At 41.2% G+C, this 23,158-nt stretch overlaps 2 protein-coding genes across 3 annotated transcripts; both read right to left on the bottom strand.

Moving 5' to 3' along the window:
* Positions 1–113: 113 nt before the first annotated feature.
* On the bottom strand, positions 114–4,617 carry LOC115748576 (BTB/POZ domain-containing protein POB1-like). 2 transcript variants are annotated; one of them, XM_030685101.2, is made up of 6 exons: positions 4,126–4,617; positions 2,642–2,758; positions 2,148–2,269; positions 1,998–2,061; positions 1,465–1,744; positions 114–1,300 (listed from the first exon to the last, which is right to left on the bottom strand). In XM_030685101.2, the coding sequence occupies exons 1-6, from the start codon at positions 4,355–4,357 to the stop codon at positions 487–489; spliced, it is 1,629 nt and encodes a 542-aa protein (XP_030540961.1). In that variant the 5' UTR covers positions 4,358–4,617; the 3' UTR covers positions 114–486. The 2 variants fall into 2 exon arrangements, with proteins under 2 accessions (XP_030540961.1, XP_030540960.1); XM_030685100.2 differs by having other exon boundaries at positions 4,111–4,616.
* An 8,961-nt stretch (positions 4,618–13,578) lies between these two features.
* LOC115748575 (uncharacterized protein At5g41620-like) lies at positions 13,579–18,037 on the bottom strand. Its single transcript, XM_030685099.2, has 3 exons — positions 17,465–18,037; positions 15,727–15,849; positions 13,579–15,381 (listed from the first exon to the last, which is right to left on the bottom strand). The coding sequence occupies exons 1-3, from the start codon at positions 17,834–17,836 to the stop codon at positions 13,903–13,905; spliced, it is 1,974 nt and encodes a 657-aa protein (XP_030540959.1). The 5' UTR covers positions 17,837–18,037; the 3' UTR covers positions 13,579–13,902.
* Between the last annotated feature and the right edge of the window lie 5,121 nt (positions 18,038–23,158).

The following is a 23,158-nucleotide window of genomic DNA, read 5'->3' as shown; positions in this document are numbered from 1 at the left end:
GAAGCATACCTGCTGGATAACATATGCAGAAGGCTTAAAAATACTCGACTTCATAAGATTCGGTGGTCATCCGTTCCCCAACTCATCTTTCAACTACTGTTACTTGCGTTAGATTTCAAGAACGCAAGGAACCAAATCCAATATACCCTATTAAGGAATGTTTCTTATATGCCTCCAACAAGATGAATTTCGACTCCGCTTTAAGAACATACATATATGTGAAGCTGATAAGACAAATCCTCAGTAACGTAGATAGCTACTTAGGCAGTTAACATCGAGCTACATTCTTGGGAAAAAATGACTTCTCCACAATAACATTTTCTCCTCATTCGTATGACAGTAAAATTTATGCAAATTGCAGTAGCAGTATCTCGCAATCGCCTCAACCTCTCGAAGAGGGAGAGAGACTGTTGTAGCAAAAGAAAATGGTCAGGGCTAGTTAGAAGCCAACCACGTTAACATGACACCTGGATTAGAGGAGAGTAGTCAGTTTCTGATGGTAAGCTCGGCTCTCAGATGAAGGATACCGTTGATGAAGTAGTGGCTGTCCTCGGCCATGAAGTTAGTCCATGGTATCGCAAAGAGATTGCGGTAACCAACAGCTTTTCCACCGGTAAATGTGTAGTTGCCCTTGTACTTACTCATGTACTCCTCCGTGGGTTTCGATCTGGCCGCGAATTCATAATCCACAGCAAAAGTCACAGATCCCTTCTCTTGCATGCCAAGAAACAGCCCAAAGCAATGGAACGAGCTTTGCTGGTCCATGTTGCAATGAGCCGAGAGAAAGAATCCTTGTCCACCCAAGTGGAATGCTTGAGAGTAAACTCGTCCGGATGGAAAAAGATTTGTGCATTCTTCCTTCTTCAAATCCAGGTAAACCACACACTGCTGCCTAGGAAGTTCAAACTCAACAACCTTAACGGGTCGATATTTATAGGCCCTCTCCACGAAACGGCGGTTTGATGTTGTGCATTCTTCAGCTGCTAGGGTTCGTTGCCGGTGCGGGGCCTCTGCTTTGAAGAAGAGGGCCTCAAGCACGAGCTTTGATGCAACTTCATGGTCAAAGTCATTACACGACAAAACCTTCTTAAGCTTTCTACAGGACATATAAGGAAAGCGTATGTATCGTGCCAGCCGTGATCCTAGAACCTCACGTCGCTCCTCCAATACTGGATATTGGCCTCTAGCCCATCTCAAGATAAAGTCATACACCGCGTCTTCCGATGCAACCTGTAGATCGTCACAAGACAGAATGGCCTCGATCCCAGCAAGAGGCAGGCCCATCACTTCTTCTTGATACCTATTTCAAAATGGAAAAGACTTATGGTTGAAGCCAAGGTTTTTCTGTCCAAAACTGTTTCGAATTTCATTAGCCTAAATCGATCTAATTTGGGAGTCAGATAAGAGTAGAAAGACAGGAGGTAAAAGAAAAGCCATTCATCAGATGATCTAAGGAATAGTAACCTGTTTATGTCCTTGTAACGTGCGGCAAGATACTGCTTCGCTGCATCAGTCAAGGGCTGGACAGCTTCACCCATCAGAACGCTGGATGGGAGCTCTAAATAAAGTAATGCAGAATCAGGTGTCATAGGCAAATTTCGCAGCAGTCGACTGCAATACCTCATGCAGGACGCCACTTCAAATTTGTCAGCAGCCATCAGCACATCAAGTAAAGCAGGAGCAGTATTTGCAGACAGGGTAGTGCTGTACATGAAATTTAGAAGTTCCATGAGGGCCGCTTCCTCTGTGTCAAGCAATAAGTAGAAAAATCAAGTTACACAGCCAACATGGACAAGCACAATTGAATGTTATACGTACAATGGCATCCTACGTGAAATAATAATCATACGCATGTATGCCCAAAGATACACATAACAGCTTGTATCACATGACATGCAGCAATCTCAATGCAGAACAAAAACCGAAATGAGGGAAAAAAAATGTTGGAAAAGCATTAGCACATGAAAGAGAAAAAAGGACAAAGAGGACTTTTATACCAGATGCATTGATGCGCAGAGTTACGTGCCGTTGTTCTGACTCCCTCATACCATTTGAGAAGAGCTACAAGTAAGATATCAATGAAAAGAGTCAATAATAAGCGCTCAATAAATAAACATTCGAAATTATCATACAATGAAAAAGATCACCTTGTAAAAGAATGGACTTTTTGCAGCTAAGATAGGACTGCTGATGTGCAGTGTCTTAATTTTCAAAACTGTGGAAGAGTCCATGCTCCAGCCTGAGTCATTGCTACTTGCCGCTTCATCGCCTAAGAGATTACCAAGATGGGTTTAGTGTCATATGACAAAAGATGGACAACAAATTTTCCCTGAATACATCCCATGTATTTAACCAAAGTCCTAAAATTTAGTATTAGGAATTACAACTTATGATTGGGAAGTAAGCATGAGGAAAAGAGTGGTATATGCAGTCATTGGACTGCCCAATACAACCTTGACTCCGCACCTAATATAATGCAGGATCTTGAACCCAGTTTAATGTATTACAACCATCTCCTGATTTTCTTTCTCCGACCATCCATCATGTTCTTTTAAATCTCTGATCTCCTAGCTTTATGTGAAGGAAACTATTGAAAGAGGAAAACTAACAAGGAGACACACATAAAAGAAACATTTAGTACCTGATGGTGACTCTTCAACCATTGCAACTGCATCATCCAGATTTTCACAGCCATCACAGTCGTCCATGTCAGGCTCATTAAGAATCTGCTCCTCAGGGCATACAGTGATATCAAGAGCTGGAAATAGATGAAACAGACGTATAGTTAGCACCAGCCAATGACGCCTAAGTAAACAGGCACCAAAAGTGCACATAAGATGTAAAGGGTCAGAAAACACAGGAAACTGTAAATAGTGAACACTTTCTAAGCATCATTGCTGTAAACATATAGAAACCAATCAAGGTGCAACTGGTCCAGCAACTATTCTTCTAAACATCATTGCTGTAAACAGATAGAAACCGATCAAGGTGCAACTGGTCCGGCAACTATTTCAAGATTCAGCCATTGGAGTACACTAAGACTGCACACATAGGACTAGTTCGTAAAGTTCATGGTCGTGAAACAAGGAAAAAAATAATAGGCTGTGAAGCAGCTTAGATAGCTGTTGCAAGTTGCTACCCTACCCACGCACCCCTTTCACTAGTTCCATGAAAGTGGAAAATGTCATGAACATGTACCCCTCATCCTGATCAGTAGGCTGGGGATTTCCGACTTACCAATGTTAAAAGGGCAGGTCAAGGTGTAGAAACTAACCGAAACAAGACAACTGCAACGACAAATACAAGCGTGCTATGTCACACGGCAGAATCTCAACTATAATTTTAAAGCTAGCAAGAAATTCTGTTTTTAAGCAAAGAAATTGTGGGTTTAGATATTGAAATGTACACGACCATATGACTCCAGTGAAATGGTCTAGTTAAACAATCAACTACATCTAGCAGGTGAAATTAGCTGTTTCAGACTCAATATTACATCAAGAACTTAAGCACGTTTTATAATTTAGTCCAGACTGTAAAAGCACGTTTCGGACTCAATCAATTTTTTGCAAACACTAGTGGTCTAGATAGTAAAGCGAGAAACGGAAATGATAACTTAAAGCACGTTTTATGATTTCACATGTTCAGGGTGCTTTTCATTCTTAAATATCTTTCAGGAGAAAACGTGGTAAAATTAGGAATGCGTGTATAGATCTTTTTCTTGTCCATTTATAGAACCAGTCGCGGCATTCACCTTCTCTCCTTGAGACAACTGAGTCAATGAAAACAATTTCCAGAAACGAACACAAAAGCCTCTAGTTTTGATATACAATCACCCTTTTTCTTCCACATGTTTTTCTAGGCAAACTCACAGAATAAACCCAAAAAGAAACAGATGAGAGATGGGAGATAAACCACCATTCATGGAGCTTCAAACCAGCATCGAACCGCCGAAATCATCATATACACACAAGAAAATCGGAACTAAGACAAAAGCTCAAAATCATCATTTCTCGTTTTGTTTCCTCAGCTACCAGCTCATCAATATAAGAAAAAAAAAATCAAAACTTTAAAAGGGCAAAAGAAAGGAGCGGAAAAAAAAAAAAATTTTACCCGTCTCCTTCCTACCATCTTCTCGCCTCCTCTTCCTCAGACGGGCCCAATCGGCAATACTGGTGCAACAGCCGCCCTCGCCGTCCGATCTGCACTCCGACGGCCCACCGACGACTTCGATCCGGAGCACCCGGTCGGAGAAGTTGCTGTCGTTGAACGCGAACCCGAAGTTCCCGTCGGACGACTGCGAGAACTGCGGCTCCATCTCCGACCTCGGGTCAAACAGATCCGACCCCATCTCACGCATCCCCGTGCGTACAACCCAAAACGAACGAGAGAGACAAAGGAGGAGACGGAGACGAAGACGAAGACGAAGCCCTCGAAGCGATTTGGTGAGCTGGCGTTATCTGGAGGAATGGGAGACGAGAGGGTGGAGGAAGCCGGGGATGCTTTTTGGGCAACAAAATCTCGATTTGGACTATGCTCGACGTTCAAAGTTCCGATTTTTAGCAGCGGTTAGTTGGGGTTCGGGTCTAAGTCCTGCCGTTGGGCGCGGTGCTGTCATGTGACCAGGAAGGAAATTGTAGATCGTTGTTGAATTGTCGCTACACATACAGATGCTGACGTGGAAGGGGTCCCACCCATTTTCGGGGTCAAAGCTTGATGACTTCCCTTTGTCCGAAGAACACTCTAACCATGCTGTGCTACAGGGCAGAAAAACCGAAGTTCAAAATACTAGGGCATCGTGAAACGGAGAAACTTCATATTCTTTAGCTCTTTTTTATTATGTTCAGGTGTCTATTCATTTCAATACGTTTGTTTCGTGAAAAATGAATGATTAATCGCTTATTTCACTTTAAATAATTAATCAATAAAAATTATTTCAATTGTCATCAATAATTCTTGTCCAAATATTTTCGTTCTTATGTTCAGGTGTTGATCCCTTGACCTCATTATGGAGATGGGAATGCCACAAAGGCTCGACTTCTTTATGAAAAATGAATAATAAATTTTAAAATTATCGCTTATATTTCTTATAAAAGTAAATGACGAAGCATACTTGGACATGTGTTATTGGTAACGATGAAATTTTTCCATTGATTAATTATTTTAAGTAACACAAGCGATCATTTAGACTAAACTTGATTGTGTGGATTGGGGTTTCATTCTGGTAAAAGGAAGAATAAATACTGCATTAGACCGACTAAACTTGATCGTACTTAATTATTCTTATACCGCTAGCTACAGGTCAAGTATATTGGCACTACTAGATCAGATCAATGGACGTGTCTGAAGGGCGAAACGCGAGATTGGCTATCGAGCCTAAAAAATCCTTGCTACGAGGAATTAAAGAGCATGACATTTTCATCACAACATGATTAGGTGGGGCCGAACTTCCGTGGACCTAATTAAGTGGACGCCATGCACGAGAAGGAAACTACCAATCCAACCCACCCAAATCGTGCTTTGGACCTAATTAACATCATTGTTGCCTTGTTATCAGATCTAATTGGCTTTTCAATTTGTAATTATGAATGGCATTCCTATTATATTACAACTATAATATAATGTCTCCTAAATCAACTAAAGAGAAATTAAACATTGCCTATTGCAATAAAAGCCTATGCCCATTTGTCGGGAAAATTGCCAAAAAGTCCTAAACATATCGCAATTATGCCAATACCCATTGAATCCTAAACTTTTCCGTAATTGTACCAATTCAATCTATTCGGCCAACTTTGGCCTGCTAATATCCTAAACCTTTTCGGAATTATGCCAATTCGGTTCATCTGACCTTTAACCACCGGACATGGCGCCGTTGACATTAACATGGCAATTTTAATAATATTTTTTAAATTCTTTACAGACTGGAGGAAAAAGGAGAAAGAAAAAAATGAATTATTAAAAATTGCCACATCAGTACCAATCCAAAGTTGATCGGATGGATTGAATTTGAACAAATGCAAAAGTTTAGAACTCAATTGGCATAAAAAAAAAAAATGAATTCCATTCCACCTCATTTGTCAATAATACCATTCCACCTCCTTTCATAGAAAATTAGTTTTTAGTGGTAGTAGTAGAAAATCAAATGTCAGGCCTTGTAAGTCTGACTGGTGGATTGTAACAACATTTTGCACGTAACGTTGCAATACCAATAACATGTTTTCCGTTTTTCCGTTGACCAAGTCAAGTAGCATACGCTATATTTAACATGTTCAATAAATTTCCTACCTAATGTGATAGCCTGTGATACCTTAGTTTTTACCAAGTGCGGAATGCCGTAATAATTTCTAGCACTTTCATGAGTTTAGATCTCATCTCGACAAAAGGCGAAGATGGATATCTCGCTAATTAAGTTAGGAAGCAGGAAATCTCGTGAAAACATGTCTATGGATTAGGAGCGATAAAAAGAACAATGAGTAAATTTACCAAATGTGCTTTTATCAAACAAATGAATGTTTAGGGGATATTTAATTTAATAAGAGTGCTAGCCATTTGAGGTCCAACATAGACTCCGCACTGCCTTCATTCCCAACACGTTCAATCAGAAGTTGACAATGACATACGACTCTTGCTAAACACAAAAATTTGTCACGAGGGTTAATTAACATGTTTGACAATCTCTAAACCAGCTATCAATGAACGCGAATATCCGAGGGCAGCTCTTATTGACTCTTTCAAAACCGCTCCTTTTTGTTCCTCGTGGTTCCAGGAAACATGCCATGCATCCAAGTCGCATACCTTTCCTTAAAAAGCCCAAACGAACGTATATTCACGCGTACGGTGCGAAACAGGATGACCCCGGGTGGGGGCGTGAAGATCCGGCTAGCTGAAGGCCCGTGAAACACCCTGCAAGGAAGCCCCGGCTCGAATGGAAACGCTCCGACCAAAACTGGCAACCCCGGATGTCGTACGTGCGCCCCACCTAATGCGGTCCTGAAACATGTATGATGTCCTTGTCGTGAAATTATTTAACAGATATACGTATCCACAAACATGGACATGCAGATTACAGCTGGAAAGAAAGGTGTGCGCGAATCAGAACTCCCTTCACTCCAAACCGAAACGACGGGGGCAATCTCATCTCCAAGCTCATGCAAACCCTAGGGATGCCCCTGAAATATGCAGCTTAGTCCCCTCTTGGTCAGGACATCCCATGGGGTGTCCATGAACCAGCAGCTGCAATCTGCCATCATCTCCTTTCAGATTTGGTGTGGGAGGGAGCTCTGATCCGTACCACATGTATAATTACACGGCATAGCACAGCACAGCACTCAAAACCCTAGTCACTCCTAGGAAGAGGACTTATGGATGAACCTTTGTGCAGAGAAGGCTTATGTTCTTTATATAGGAGCTTTAGATGGGACTGTGGCTCGTTACAGGAAATAAAGGAAAGTTTGGGTCATGCCTTCCGCGGCTTTTGGCAAAATCTAGGATTACAGGTCGATGAGTATAATCCTCTCTATTAACTTTCCATTTAAGGGTCATTACTGATTCTGATTTCATACATAATCCCCGAGATTTGGGATCGAGTATTGAAGACGATCTCGGCCTCACAGGCTTTGCTGGGGATTTTTGTCCAAATCCATCTCTCTAGAAAACTAATTCCCACAGAAGACCGCTCCTAAAACTATTCTCCACACCAGGCTTCTCACATCATCCTTAAAATTTCCTAGTCACCCTCTTCGTATAGTCAATTTTTACTTCTCTCTTGAATTAATCAAATAATTTCTAACATTTCGGCGCAATCTTTATTGTCTTAGTACTAACCTATCACTAATAATTGAATCTAAACATAAGTCGCATGCGATCAACTCACTAGGTTTTCTTTTGTTGGTTCTACTACCTCGTGTTATCCGGGAAAAATATGATTTTATAAGTTAGCTGGTTGCCATGTGGGCTCATCTGGCTATTATGATAATAATCCCTTGAATTTTTACTAATCGATGAGGGAAGCTGAAAGCTGACTGGTTTGATTGATGGGATCAAAGCTTGAGTTGTTGAGGCTGGATTGCACTAAACTCGTTGTAATTCCCCCAAGTCAACGCTAATTCATCCGGAAAATCTATGTAGCATTTTCAAAACATGAAGGTTTGCATGGGCAATCTTGCGCCATTGTCTCCATATGTGAATCATTTTCACTAGTTGCTAATTTGGAGGCCGAATGAACTTGGGCGGATTTGACTTCGCATGAAGGCAAGTTGCGACGAGATTTCTATGGCCAACATCATGAATGACGATCCTGGCTCCGACTGTCTGGGAGGACTTTGGCCATGGATAAATAAATCAATAATGACGGTTCCAAAACCCCGACATTTCTCGAAAGCAAATTTTGGTTGGTCGTCGTCGAATTGTCCACCAACACCCAAGAATACGAGAGCTAGAGAAGGAAAGCTATTGCAGAAGAGGGTTGGTGGTCGCCATGGTGGCTTTAAGTAGTCTTGTTTGGCATGCATTCAAATGTTCTTGTTGTCTTCTGTTTGCTTAGTCATTTCTTCGTGTCACTTGAACCAGGGGAATGAAATTTTTCATACGTTTCTCCGTGCTCTTTTCGCTGTTGTCAGGTGCAGCTCGTATGTTACTACGTCCATAATGTTGTGCGTATAATATTCCGTATATTTCGATTTTTGTTGGTGCTTCCACAGAGAAAGAAGTGTAATAATATGATTGATCTTCAAAGAAGGAAGTGTGTGGATCTTGCACAATCACATACCAAATGAATTCTCAAGTACACCAAAAACAAAAATCATGCCACTGTAAGTAAGCCAGACATCTTATTTGCACAACAACCGGACAGTATAGTGCCGCTTCGACTTACAAGCTCGTGTTGAATTCCAGTTTTTGACAGACATCAGCAGACAAAGGATTGGAGCTATAAGTGACAGACAATTGGTAATCCCTCAATCTATACATCACGCTCAGTTATACTAACGAAGAATTCCGTCTCTAGAGACGACAAATAAATGTTCACATAACCTGATCATTCCTAGTGTAAGCCGTGGATAGTAGATAGTGGTGTGCCATGCTTGCTTCACCAGCAGAGTTGGAGGAGCTACTCCTTTCGAACACCGTGAAGCCCGAAGAATCACCAGTACAGGCAGTCGCCCTCCAAACTGGACACAGGAGAGCCGAAGATCAGCCGGTCTCAAGATTCATCCGGCACGTCATGCAACAGACAAATGTAAGCCTAGTAAAAGTTCCATTCATCAACTCCATTTCTCTCGGCTGAAATGGAGTAGGAGAAAATGAAGGATGTGTCGGGATATGTTAAAAGAAAAGACAGACATCCTAACCGTTTCCGCATTCATCTGTAGCGACGCTCAGTAGTCATCCAAAGTTCATGCAAATGATGAATGCATGTATCGATTTCTTGGTCCCGTCAGCTTATGAAGACGATGAAAGTTGAGAAAAGGCGAAAGAGAAGATGAGGGAAGGAGATGAGTTAGAGCAAACCTGAGGAGCTCCCTTCACTCCAATACAAAAGGGATCAAGGTAACCTCATCTCCAAGTTCATGCAAACCCTTAGACACGATGATCGAAAGAATCCCCCCCAACACAGATTTGTCCCCATGTCTAAAGGTATCCATGAACGAGCAGCTGTGTTTCACCCTTCATCTCCCATCAGAATTGGAGTGCAGAGAGCCCCTTTAGGACACCAACGTCCTTGTCCCCCCCCCCCCAAAAAAAAAAATAGATGGAAGTTGATTGAACTGATTGATGATGTCCGATATTAACTTATGTTGGTCCTTAAATAGGGCTTCGAGCTCCCTCCACATTTGATCTCGACCGTTCATTTTGTTAAATAGAGAATCTCAGTGCTCCCGATGTGGTTATGTAAGCAAGTAACTTCAGGAAACCCATTCAGCAAGCAATGTTATTAAAATATCAAAAGATAAAATCCCTTTTGCATACGTGATTCTTTTTTTTTTTTCATGGGTTTTGCTAATAAGTGCTGGTTAAATAATTAAATAAACTAGATATTCCCAATTTTTTAGTTTTACTACTTTTTGTCGGTGCTTTTAAAATTGAAATGTTTTCATGGTCACTCGTTAACAAGAAGATAAATAAAGTAAGAGATAATTATACAACCAGTCCCCGAACTTTGGCCTAATATTGTCCCTAAACTTGTAATTTATTCAATGTGGTCCATGAAATTTTGATAAATATTCAATCTAGTCCCTATACTATATGAAATAACAATGCTATCATTACATTAATTCAAGTTAATGAAACTTCCTAATTCAATGTAGTTTTCATTGTGAACGCCGGATAAAAAAAAATAACATTATACGTGGATTATCCACATAAGATATTTAGCTCAAATCAGGATATCAAATAACATGGATAATCATTTGTCCTAATTGAACAAATTAGAGATTAAAAGGATTATTATTGTATAATATGAATTGAATATTTTACGTGGATAATCCACGTGTGACATTATTTTTATCCACCATACAAACATACTGGATTGAAAATCAATCAACAATTATGATTAATTTGAATTAATGGAAGGATTTGACCCAAAAAAATTAATGAAATGACAACATTGAGCATTTCCATATAGTTCAAGGACTAAATTGAATATGAACCAAAAATTTAGTGACCACATTAAACCAATTAAAAGTTCAAGGACAACACTACACATTAAGCTAAAGTTCGGATACCACATCGAATAAATTAAAAGTTCGAGGACAATATTGCATGTTGGACCAAAGTTCGGGAACCCCCATTCGCATTATTTTCTCAAAACAAATTGAATTCGTTGCAACTGCCAGACATGAAATGCGTTAGGAAGATTCCCTTGTGAATTATACTTGTCCGAGAACAATAAAAATACAAGAGAGGCTCCAAAGTAAAAGTTGAATCAGTGGCAATATTTTTTAAACAGGTATTCTCTTTCCATCGCTTTCCAATCATGGGTCATCACTGGTTCAAGCAAATAGAAGAATTTGTTTTGAGCCGCTCAAGTGGGGCACCTGGATTGGAACGATCTGGGCCTTTGCAATTTGGGGGACCCCATTTAGTGTTTCCCTGATAAGGATGCTTTAGAGCCCGACCATCTGATTGGCATTTGATTGGAGCGACCCCACATGATCTCAGTGGGAAAATTTGATGTCATCTGATCAAAATCCACATTCCCAAACTTTGGTTTTGATTGGCGAAGGGGCAAGGAAGGTTCCGTTTCAAAACTTGATGCTTCGGATGGTGCGTCAAAAGTTTGGGGGATTTGAAAGTATCTGCATCTGGCAAAATCAAAATAAACGGTCTGCTCCTTTTGGTGCGTTGAAAATATATCCGGCCTAATATTCAGGTTGTCTGCCATTGGAATTCATTAATTACACACATTATTGATAGTTTCTCTTACGTGGAGATTCAACACTGGCGCCTTAAAGAAGTTAGAGTCTCGAGGTTGGTCCGAGTTTACAAGATCGATCAGAGACGGGTCGTGGAGAAGTAATTTTTTACGAATCTCCTAGTCTAAACCATTCATCTATTGAATGTGGTTCGTACTCCCTATGAAAGAAAATTGTCAAAAAAGTCATAAACCTTTGACGTCCAACAGCTTTTAAGTTTCCCGATTCAGTCATAAACCTTTTCACATTTTGCTTATTCAGTTCATTCACCGGAAATCATTGACGTGAGGACAATTTTTAATAATTTTTTAATTTTTTAACAACTTTTTTTTCTTTATTTTAAAAATTTTGAATTTTTTTTCTTTTTTTTAAATTTTGAATCTTTTTTTTTCTCTTGCCCAGGGGCCGGCGACCCCCGCCAGCCCTAATCCCGGGGGGCCGTCGACCTTGAATCCAAAGAAGAAAAAAAGGAAAAAATTTTTTTAAAAAAAATCAAATTTGTTTGTAAAAGTATTTAAAAAATTATTAGCGCCAGCAGTGCCACATAGGACGCATGGCGTCCATGTCAGCTATTTCTAGCAAATAAAACTGAATCGGCAAAAGTTGAAAAGGTTTAGGACTGAACTAACAACCTTAAAAGATTTAAGATTAAATTGACAAAAGTGTGACAGATTTAAAACTTTTTTGATAATTTTCTACTCTCCATCGACAGGAATGAATGAGGATCTAAGGGATGGCTACCCCCTTTGGGGATCGCAGGATGCCCAAGGGCATCAAAAGGCTTTTATAGCTTGGATTTGTATTTAATTAGTAATTTGGACTTGAACCCATGAATAGCTACTGAGTGGCTTAAGGTTTTTTTCAATCCCTAGGGTTTTCTTGTGTCGCGCGCGTGCGCGTGTGTATATAATCTTTTTTGTACAACTGAGAGTTGTGAAAGATAGGCGGGAGGTAATAATTCTAATGGAATTATTTGCTAGATATAGACCTAATTAAAATGTGAATTAATATAAATCTTATGTCTCCATTTCTCTTTCTCATATTCACTCTCTATTTCGTTGTGTTGTGCGCATAATCCTAACACCGTTTGGGAGTAGCTCTGCTAGCGTGATGCGAGAGATTCGTATGAACTGAGCACACTATGTGAGGGAGGTGTTTGATAGATGTCCATCTCTGTAGATGATCATGACTGGACTGCTTTTACTACATGATTGGCTTTTTTATGCAAAAGAGAGTACGCAAGTGGTAAGTCCTACCCGATTCTTTATCAATGCCCTTGTTCAAATTCGCACGAAGAAGGCAATCAATTGCTCCAAGAATGCTTAACCAAAGGAGTTGTTGCATCAACTCGTAGCATCATGCCACAATGAACAGAAAATGTCCAACTGGACAAAAGATAAGACAGTGAGCTATAGAAAATAGAGGAGTTGATTAGCTCTCGTTAGTCCCACAAAAGATTTCCCATGATACAATATTGCACGGTGATATTTCTTTTAATTTTACATTTCGTAACTGGTTAGATTACACCAATAATTTCGTGTTTTATCATATTTTATGTCTGAATATAATAAAAGGTTTTAACATCGTTGGTTGGAACTTGTATCCATAAAAAAATTTCAAGTTCCTTGTCTAATTAGTATTAAAATACTTAAAAGTATTGAACACCTTCATTTAACAGCTTAATTTTTTTAAATAGCTGATAGCCGTCTCCCAAGATTTTACATAATATTGGAGAAAGAGATCCTAAGCTCCGATCTTTCTAGGCCCTTTATTTGTCTCTCGTATTATATAGTCACTCGCTTAGTTATAAGGTCATAGTCCAGCATACGCAGAAGGGAAGTGTTAAAACATTTAAATATCATATCACGCCTTCGTCTAACAAGTTAAGCTTTTAGAGGAATTGCCAACGGTCCCACTTCACAGTTAGATATTACAATAACCTCGAGAGTTAGAGGAACTATGCAGTCAAATCGCCATAAAGCAAATGATTATTATAACTCTCTGATATCAGATATAGTACTTGGTATCACAAGAACAAAATCCACATCATAGATGAGATGAGGATATTCGCAGCCTGCCTATAATTAACCCTAGAAGTGGCTCTAGCATAATCTTTGATAGATGTGTTTGGCATCAATAGCAGAAACTGATGGGTTCTCTACCTTTCCGGTAAATCAATCAAGGGAACCATCTGATTGTTTATATTCTAATGTTCACCTCCCTACAATTGCAGAATCAAGCATAAAGACCCTCTAACTGAAGTGCTCCTGTAGCCGATCGTGCCGATGCAAGATGTTCATTACTCCACTTTGCTGTCAATACTATTGCAGTCCAGCTATTGCTCTATAAGCTTTAAGCTTTCTATGCCATTGTTAACTATCTGGACGAGAACTCTATGAAGAAAGTAGATTCAACATTGATGATGACTTTAATACCATATTCTCTAGACTATGAAGCCTGTCACTTGTAAGTACAATTTACAAGTACCATCAACCTATGCAGTACCTCTTTGACCCTTTGAACGGGAATGCTGACCATCTATCCGCGCTTCGAGCAGCTTCACCATCAGCGCGTTTTCCTTCAACCCTTTCGGCCATCTTAAAGAAGACGTGATTTTGCCAGGCTCCGGCAAAGGCAATTTTGATGGCCACTTTTGCACTGGACTCACCTGACCTGCGTATCCAGGCACACCGCAATGTTTGTCCCGTGAGTTGCTCGCAGGACGAGTACTAGTGCTTGTCAGGCGCAGCGAGTGGTTTCTAATCATATGATCGAAAGAACCATCGGCATTTGATCCACGGTGTTCTCCGTGCTGGCAGTATCCAGCATTCGTGCCCATCACATACGTCTCTGTATCATTTAGTCCTGATCGGTTTTCCTCTCCAGTCCTTACGTTTTCCCCAGTTCCATCGTTGCATGCTTCTGGCAGAGTGGACGGATCGCCGGACTTCGTGATTTCACGTTTCAAGTCTTTGTCCGAGGACCTAGATCTAACTAGATCAGCTAGATGGCTGTGTGAAGCGTTAGCACCGGTTCGTTGATAGCTCTCTTTGCTTTCTTTAGCATCCACTTTATTACTTTGTACAAAACATTGCCAATCGCTGTCGAAAGAACAGTCGTCATCATGGGCCACCGGAGGTGCAGTTCCAGCCTCTTTTAAAGCAAATGATTCCAAAGAATGCCGTTGAAAGCACCTTTCTTTCGTGTCATTCAAGGCGACCTCACCATTCTTACTTGATGCAGCCGACCGTTTAGTTTGAAGAAAACTTTCTATATCAGAACTTAATTTGTCCACGACAGTGTCCTTTCCAGCGACATCATCACGAGATTCTGCCAGCTTCATCTGCATACGCTCGTCAAGCCACGCTTCTGAGATGTGGAGAATCAGGCGATCAAGACTTTCCCTAACAATGCTTTCTTTTATGGGCCCGTGCTTTAAAGACCTCACCACCAGTTCATAATCTCTTATTCCCTTAGCAAACTCATCACAAAGATTTTCTAGCAAAATCCGCGCTTTCTTCTCTCTTTCGAGCTCTCTCAGAGCAGTAGAGTAAGCAGACTTCAGCTCAGAAAGCTCTTTGGCCAGCTTCCTGTGCAGGCTTTCCGAACGCTTCCTTAGCTTGCTCTCTTTCTCCGCCTCTTCCCTCAGCAATTCAGCTTCAGCTTCAATTCTCTCTTGTTCCCTTTGCTTCCTACCATACTTGTCCTCTGCAAGTGCCTTCATCAAATCATCCATTATTCGCCTATCCTTTTGCTTCTCCCGCACCAACTCTTTAATTCTAGAGTGAGATTGATGCAGTTCTGATTTCAGAGCTTTCAACATTGATTTGTCGGACACATGCTGCTCTTCAAGACTCCAGATCCGGTTGAGCACCTTCAGTAATTCTGTCGATGTCTGAAGGCTATAACCTGACCCACCTATTCTTCCTTTTTCATCAAACATACCTCTGAGAGGAGGCTTATACGGTGCCACCTGCCAAGCAAAAAACAGCAGCATTCAGTGAACCCAGGAGAACGGCTCTCAAGAGGAAAAATTTTCAAATAGCAAAAGCAGCAAATACTGGCAAGTTCTGTAGTTTCACGTTGTTGGTACACTAGCAATATCTGCTATATCATTCATGGTTTTCCAGTTGTTGGTTCTCCTAAAAACAGTAATGTTTCCCTAAAAATGGTTGAAATTCCTTTCTTTATGGACCAAAGATGGTTGAAACGTGCTGTTCTTCCAACTTGCGACATATGGCAGTAACAATAACCTCATTCTATTGGCTGAAATTGCAAAATCAGAATCACAAGCAGAAGAATATTGAGAGACGATGACCTCCATTGACCCACTACAAGTTTCTGGAGTGGCAGACTCGAAAGCATGTTCATTCCCGCCAGAGTTATGCCGTTGCATGGGTGATGCTACAATTTTCCCTGTGAGGCAGCCTGCAATCGCTGGCTACAATGGAAGATGAGGAAAGACAGGTCAGCAGAAAAGGCATTGGATAAGAAATCAAACAAACTATACTTCCAGACCTATCCAATATGTCTTACTGTGGGATGACACATGAGGTCCTATGATACCATTAGGTTTCCACATCTGAGCACTAGGCTCTTGTGCTTACACTTTCCTTAGCTAAGAGTGTGTGATATAAACCGATCAAAACAAACCAATCTCCACGGGTCAAACTAATAACCTTACATCTGTACCTCGTTATACTGAAGAATTTGAAGAAGGGCAACAAGCTCACAGGCAGATGGAACAGGCTTGTAAACTTTAGTGCAATCGATACAAGATCTTATACTAGTCTCGAAGAGCAGACTGTCTCTGGAAAAACAGGGCGATGAGATAGATGACATGATCTTTACAAACAAGAAGCTCCAGGACAGAAACCATAGCCTAACATAAGTTTTTCTTGCCTCATGAGCAAAGGCCAATTCTCGTGAAGATGGAATGGCTTTAGACACCCCACATGGAAGACAGCGTGGATCTTTAGCTTGGGAAGAAGCTGAAGTTTTTTGTTAACTTGTCCTACTTTCTGTATGATAGGGAATATCCCCTCACACTTGCGACTGACCTCCTGACTTAAAAAGAAGGAAAGATTTTTTGCAAGAGTTGATTTTTTTTTGTCTTCCTTCCCAGGACAGAAACCATAGCCTAACATAAGTTTGTCTTGCCTCACGAGCAAAGGCCAATTCTCATGAAGACAACGGCACACCTGGAGGTTCTTGTTTGTAAAATTTCTAGCGGCTGCCAACAAGATAGATGACATGATCTTTAAAAACAAGAAGCTCCAGGACAGAAACCATGGGCTAACATGAGTTCGTCTCGCCTCGCAAGCAAAGGCCAATTCTCATGAAGACATTGGCACACCACGGGGGGCTGGTGGCGGCCACTAGAAATTTTATCGAAACTCATCTTGTGAGAGATATTCGTACACATTTTTGTTAAAGATTTAAGGCATAAATCCTGCCTCGTCAACATATGTCACACTTATGGACCTAAATCCTTCGCGTGTCATTGCATGAAGAAATAACTCGCGCTACCTAAATAGCATTTAGCAGGTAGACTGAGTGGAAAAGGAAGAGCAGTTCCAAGACCATCAAAAGCTGGGCATCTGAGAGCATGTTAGGTACATCTCTCGTTTCCCAGATGGTTCGGGCTTTAACCCCGTCAACCACTTTGCAACCTGCTCGTTCTAGTATAGACATCTCTCGACGTATGAACTGGTCGTGTGCCATAAGAGGGAATTTCTGAGACTAGTGGCCTAGCCTCTGAATAAGGAAAATGCGGAAATATTTGAGAATGCACTATGGAGATAACCGCAGAATTGACCGAATATTACATCTTTAACTACTGATCCGAAAGAAGAAACTCATAAAGGTCGAAACAGCATCCAACATCTGAGCACCCAAAAACCATGGCAAAAAAAAAAAAAACAGAAATACTCAGGGCAAGCAGAGCCCACAGCAAAGCTATCAACGAAGCCCTCCATGATGTGGCAAATCACAATGGCAAGAGCTGAGAAATTCAAGCACCAACGACAAGAAAGAGAGCCAGAAAACAAGAGTACCTCTTCAGGTTTTACAGTACCAGGAGGGACAAGGTCCTCAAAGCCCAGGTCATCGTGGTGCTTATGTTGACGATGCCTGCTCTTGCTTTTGCTCGCCATTCTACCAAGATGGAGGGTCTGGTGGGGCTCAACCTCCCAGAGACAAGCACATAGCTTCCGGGCAGAGACTGCTGATGGGTGTGGAGGGTCTGTGAGGAATTCTTGGACGGAGTGATTCTGAGGTTGAGAGGGAGGAGAGAGCTCAAGCCTCCATGTGGGCGGTGGCGTGCTAGGGCCTCCTCTTTTTCCCAAGGCGGCACCTTGTTTCCACTTTTTCACCGCCAGTCCATGCTCTTTTCCCTCTCTCTCCTCGCTTTTCCCTCTGCTTTCCATCTGAAAGCTGCTTTCTTTGCCTCCCTCTCTCTCTCTCTCTCTCTCAAATTGGTAATTTGAAGGTACTATGTCTTCAACCCATCTCTGCTCCTCTTGCAAGCTCTCAGCTCACATGGGGGAAACGCCCACTCCTCTTCAAGAATCCAAAGGATCAGCTATCTCTCTCTATCCCTCCCCTGCTGTGAGGAGTCAACGACAAAGACAGAGTGGTGTTTTTCGCAACTTCTCATGTAGTTTTTTGCCTTTGCTGCTGCAGTTATCAGACATTAGCCAAAAAGAAAGTTCACTTGTTTCCAGAGACAAAATTGAGATTTGGATGACTGCATCAAGTCCACGTGTCATCCATACCATTAACATTTGTTTAGCCATTACACGAATCAGGTGACCCCAGCAGCACCACTGAACAGAGTTTCATGTTCTTTAGCATCTCTTCCAAAAGGGCTCCAAAACACGGCAAGTCACAAGTTCACAGCAATCAGGCAAAATCCAATCCGCTATTCGCTTTTCCCCCACTGTAAAAGCAAAGGGGTAAGGACAACCTTTGTTGGCATCATATCGCAAATACTGAAAGGAAGTACGAGTGAAACATTTCGTCGGTGGTGTAAGGTATCATATCAGCAGCCAAGTAAAAGGACAGACTTTCTTGATTCTTTCATGCTATGCTAGGCCTCCTACATGGTAGGCTGACAGCTAACTCTAGTAACATTCAAAGTTGCAGTTCCTTCTGCAATGATTACCCCGGCATCTGTTTCACTTGGGAGCGACTTAAAAGCAGCACCTAAGCTTTAGCGGGACTGACATTCAGTGACGAAGTTCAATAAGTATGTGAGCAAAGCTCATAATCCTTTGAGAAAATAATCAAAGTCCGGTATCTTTTCATAGTCCCGAAACTTTAGCGATATTCAAGTGACAACGGGTCATATATGCCCTCAATGTAGACCACATGTATCCGATAAAGAAGCAATACAAAGGAGAAACACACAAACAAACAAACAAAAAAATTGAGCTGAGCTGATGGCATTACGTTTTACATATAGCCTCTGGTCCAAGTTTGTCTCACTGTCACCTGGTGGCCAATCACAAAATCATGGAACCCACTAAAGAAATGTCGAGGCTCGTGAGGAAGTAGCAAGCAAGAACATGCTTTTTCCAGGACCACCAAAGGATTCGATCTCGGAGGCATCGAGCTCATGGGCGTTGTTGTGGTCCTAGGATTACACTTGTATCGATTTCGACCGGATCCTCTGCTCTCCATTCTTTGATTATTGAGAAAAATTCCGCGGAGTACCTCGCATGATCTCCCTGATATCAAATTAGAAAAGAACATAAGTACGTCCATCGCTTGCTTCTCTAGAAAAAGTTATCGGAACGAATTTTTATCCTATCCATTAATGGGAAAATAGTTTCTTTTTTCGCGAATTTAACTTAGTCAGATTAAAATGAGAATTATGGATGCATCACGAATCGGATCCCACATGTGGGGACATAGTTTTTGGACCGGGTTGAGCGCCGGTTGCAAAATTTCCAGGGGCCGTGATTGGGGCACCCTTAATTATAGGCCCATGCAAGAAAATATGTCGGCTACACGAGTAACACGACCATGAGATACCAGACAGGAAGGACTGATTCAACATTTCCAGGAAAGTCAGCAGAAAATTCGGACTTCCGCTGCAGTAGCAGTGGCCGAGCAAGATCGATTGAACTATGGAATGTCAAGCCAAGAACGAAGTCACTTTACTAATGAAAGCAAATCCAAAAGGGTAAAATCGCTTTTGATTTCGTTGCCGATGACAATTATATCAGCATGTCACGAGATAGATACGGCACTGCAACACAGAAGCACCCGGCAGACGTCTTGCCCAGAAGATGTCATGGCATGCCGTCAACAACAGCAACGGAGCGATGGAGCGAAGCAATGTTTTGTCTAGCCATCTTCATGGATGACCCAAACTGTCTTTTTCGTCTCCATCATTCAATTCTGCTTCAGCCATCCGATGTTTCCTAAAATGTAAAAGCTGTGTCAGGAGCAAACAAGCTTGAATGTACTTCGCCTGTTCTGCTCAAGACTGCTGTGTTTGATCTTCTTTTGAGGACCTGACGGAAGCAGAAGCTCCCGGAATTTTTGGTTTATTGTGCAAATTAGCTGGTATAATTAGATGCCAGATCAATAAAATGGTACTTCACAGTCAAAAACCAGTCAAGACTTGCCAATTTGTGGCATTTATTCATTAATTCTAAGTCTATGATTGTTTATTCATGCCGGTGCTACTACTTCGAATCTGAATATAACTCAGAATAAGTCGTACATCGGATAACCTAGCTCGATGAGTAACTGGCACCGGTATGTTCTCAAATGTCGAGATTTGATTCGAAATCACTCGGCCTCACTCTTCTTCTAGCATGATCTCAAACTTTTGTGTACGATTCTGTTACTGGCAGTTCAACAGGATCATCAAATTCAAGCCGGGTTCAGCAAAACCTGTTCAGCGATATGCCAGATAGATTTAGAAAGATTTTTAGCAGACAGGGAATGACCTGCTCTGGCAGGAACAAGTTTGAGTACCAAAAGCCGAAAAGCATTTGAATATTAAGCAGAATATGCCGTATGATATGGCTTGATGCTGACTATACTGTCCCTAGAAATTCCTGATAACGAGCAGAATATGTCCTAGGATTTGTGGCTGACATTGATTTCGAACTATTCTATAATGACTTGATGTCGTGGTCAAGGCGTTCAGTCACATCTTAGCTTTAGAGAATATCCACTATCTCGAAATATAGCATTGAGTAGTAGCATTCCCTTGTGATGGTCCTTTGCTTTGATGATACGCTTGGTAGGAAGTAGGATGTAAGTTCATTCGTACTCGATCATAAGCAAGTACCGATTCACTTCACCGAGAATAATGTGCAGCTGCTAAAGGAAACATGCCAGGACATGGCATTTTCAACATTCCCTCGAGAAATATCGGAGTTTCCCGGTAAAATAGGTCGCAAAAGTTGGAGAGAGTTGACTCCACAAGCTCATCAGTATGGAGAGAATCGTCGGAACCGGTATTAGTCATGTCAGGGTTGCTTCCATCACCTCAACCTGCACGAGCACAAAGTCGAAATTATGGCAATGTAAATATGCACATACCGGTAACTTCAAACTGATGATTGTGGTAGAATTGATGAGCGAAGAAAGAGTGCAAAAACCGACTTTTCTGCATCCCTCGTTATTGATTAAACACATTAATTTAGCAATGTAGAACATTTCTGCAGCTAAAGAAGGCGCACGCCAAGACTCCTCCGTACTTTGTGGACTTAAGAAACAAGAATCGTTGATAATAAACAACACTAAAGAAGCAAAGAATGAAGCACAATCCGATAGATGCAAGGAGTTCATTCCTGGAGAACCTTTTAAAGAACCATAAGTCGCTTCCAAATGGTAGCTTAATGAAGCAGAAAAATCTAATTTCTCTGTAAAACTCCAAGCATCCTACACTGAACATACTACATTTTCGTAGTAGGTGGAAGAAAAGGAGTAATTACACGTAAGATCTCCGTGCATAACGCAAGGAGATCGTGCATAGTCGTTCATAGGATCAGAAAGGCAAAGCTTTCACTTTGCTCTCCGAACTCCAGTATTCCGCAGGAGGCCACCTTGATGTGAAGGTTTTATATGTACACCAAGTAGCGGACTGTCACCCATGATTCCTTATGAGTCCAAGAACTTACGGGCTTACTTTATTTGCTTGTTAACAAGAAGAACGGGGTTAAAGACTCGTATAAATAGCGAAAGTGTGAGTGATCAACTGACAAGACATGCCATCCAGAATGTATGTGATCTTTTCGATCTTGATCTACTTTCTTTAATGACAGTTTCACTCTTCCTGAGGTCGCTGTAACGATTTTGTGGATTTACTAGGTTCTAACATCAGAACAACATAACACCGATCTGTCTTATGATATGCTATAGATCATAAAGACATTACAAGTTTGGTTTCTTCTGAATGATGCCACATTGCCACTGACTAGCCTTTAATGTACATCCGTGTAACAATTAGAGCTTGCAAGTCATAGCTCTTTTGCACATCCAATCGAAGAAATGAATTTGCTTTCAAGAGGACAGGAGCATATAATGTAACAGATATTGAACCTCTGAATGTAAGAGAAATAAAACATTGCTGTGGTCAATTTTCCACAGCTCAAATGGTTAAAAAAAAAAAAATTGGTGGTGACTGCAAGTGATTAGGTTCTGTACATTATTGCCAGACAGATCACGGGATGACAGCCGGTGTCCGGTCAAGGTATCCAAATAAAAGCAGAAATCCAAGTGCATCTCCTACGATGTGGGTCTCTCTAAAAATTCTAGCTTGTTAGCAGCACCGCTTTGTGACGAGCCCTCGAGATCATAATAAACCTGCAAACAGAGAATCATTAACTTGTGCAATCAAGTCACTAAGGTAAAGAGATAACCCAACTCATGGTCATTCTTGACTTGGAAACAGAAGAAACAAGCCATAATAGCTCTGACAATATTATCTACCTCAAGGCCTCCAACTGGCCTCACATCATGGAGTCCATACAGCTTGGTCAACAGCAATGCCCGATACTTCTTCACCCGGCGATAGTAGTTTGGAAGCATTTCCAAGAGTGCCTTTATTAGAAGAATGCAAGATATTAAGTGATTCAATGCTCACCAGAGTGCCTAGAACGTAACAAAGAGCAACACCAATCAAGCATATGATACGGCCATGATAAAGATTCCTCTCTGTTAAGTTTCTGTTCGTCAATTGTTTATGAAAGTTGCATATTCGACAAGAAAAAGGAAATTTGCAAACAAGCAGAAAACCTTTGAGCTTTGACTACATTATCCTTGCCTAGACTTCTTTAGGGTTCCATTGACGAATCAATCATCTTGACTCCTGGGCTGTCCTGGTGAAGAAACTTTGTGAAGGATTTCATGGCCCCAGATAGCCAGCAAGCAATCAGCATAACCGGTATACATCTAGTCCTTGCATATATCTGCCAAAGGATAAACATCACTATCATTTTTCAACTAGAAAGATCGTTCTCATCTTCTACACAAAAGAGATTCTGTTATGTCAAGTTGATGAAACAGGACAGAAAATTGGAGTGACCGCGAATATCAGGAATTTTTCCTTTTGCTTTTTCTACTCTGGGAGAACCTTCTTCAACAATAGCTGTGAACCATGACAAAAGCTACAAATAAGAATAGGGAAGTGGATGAACAAATGACTGGCTGGAATACAAGACTACTAACTCCAATGCAGAGATGATGAAAGCAGAGTGACCAAATGGTAAAGAGGAAGGAAACTC

This window comes from Rhodamnia argentea, chromosome 9 (assembly GCF_020921035.1).
Source record: "Rhodamnia argentea isolate NSW1041297 chromosome 9, ASM2092103v1, whole genome shotgun sequence".
NCBI lineage: Eukaryota > Viridiplantae > Streptophyta > Magnoliopsida > Myrtales > Myrtaceae > Rhodamnia > Rhodamnia argentea.
Note: the sequence above shows the minus strand (reverse complement) of the source record. Positions and strands in the feature narration are given on the sequence as shown.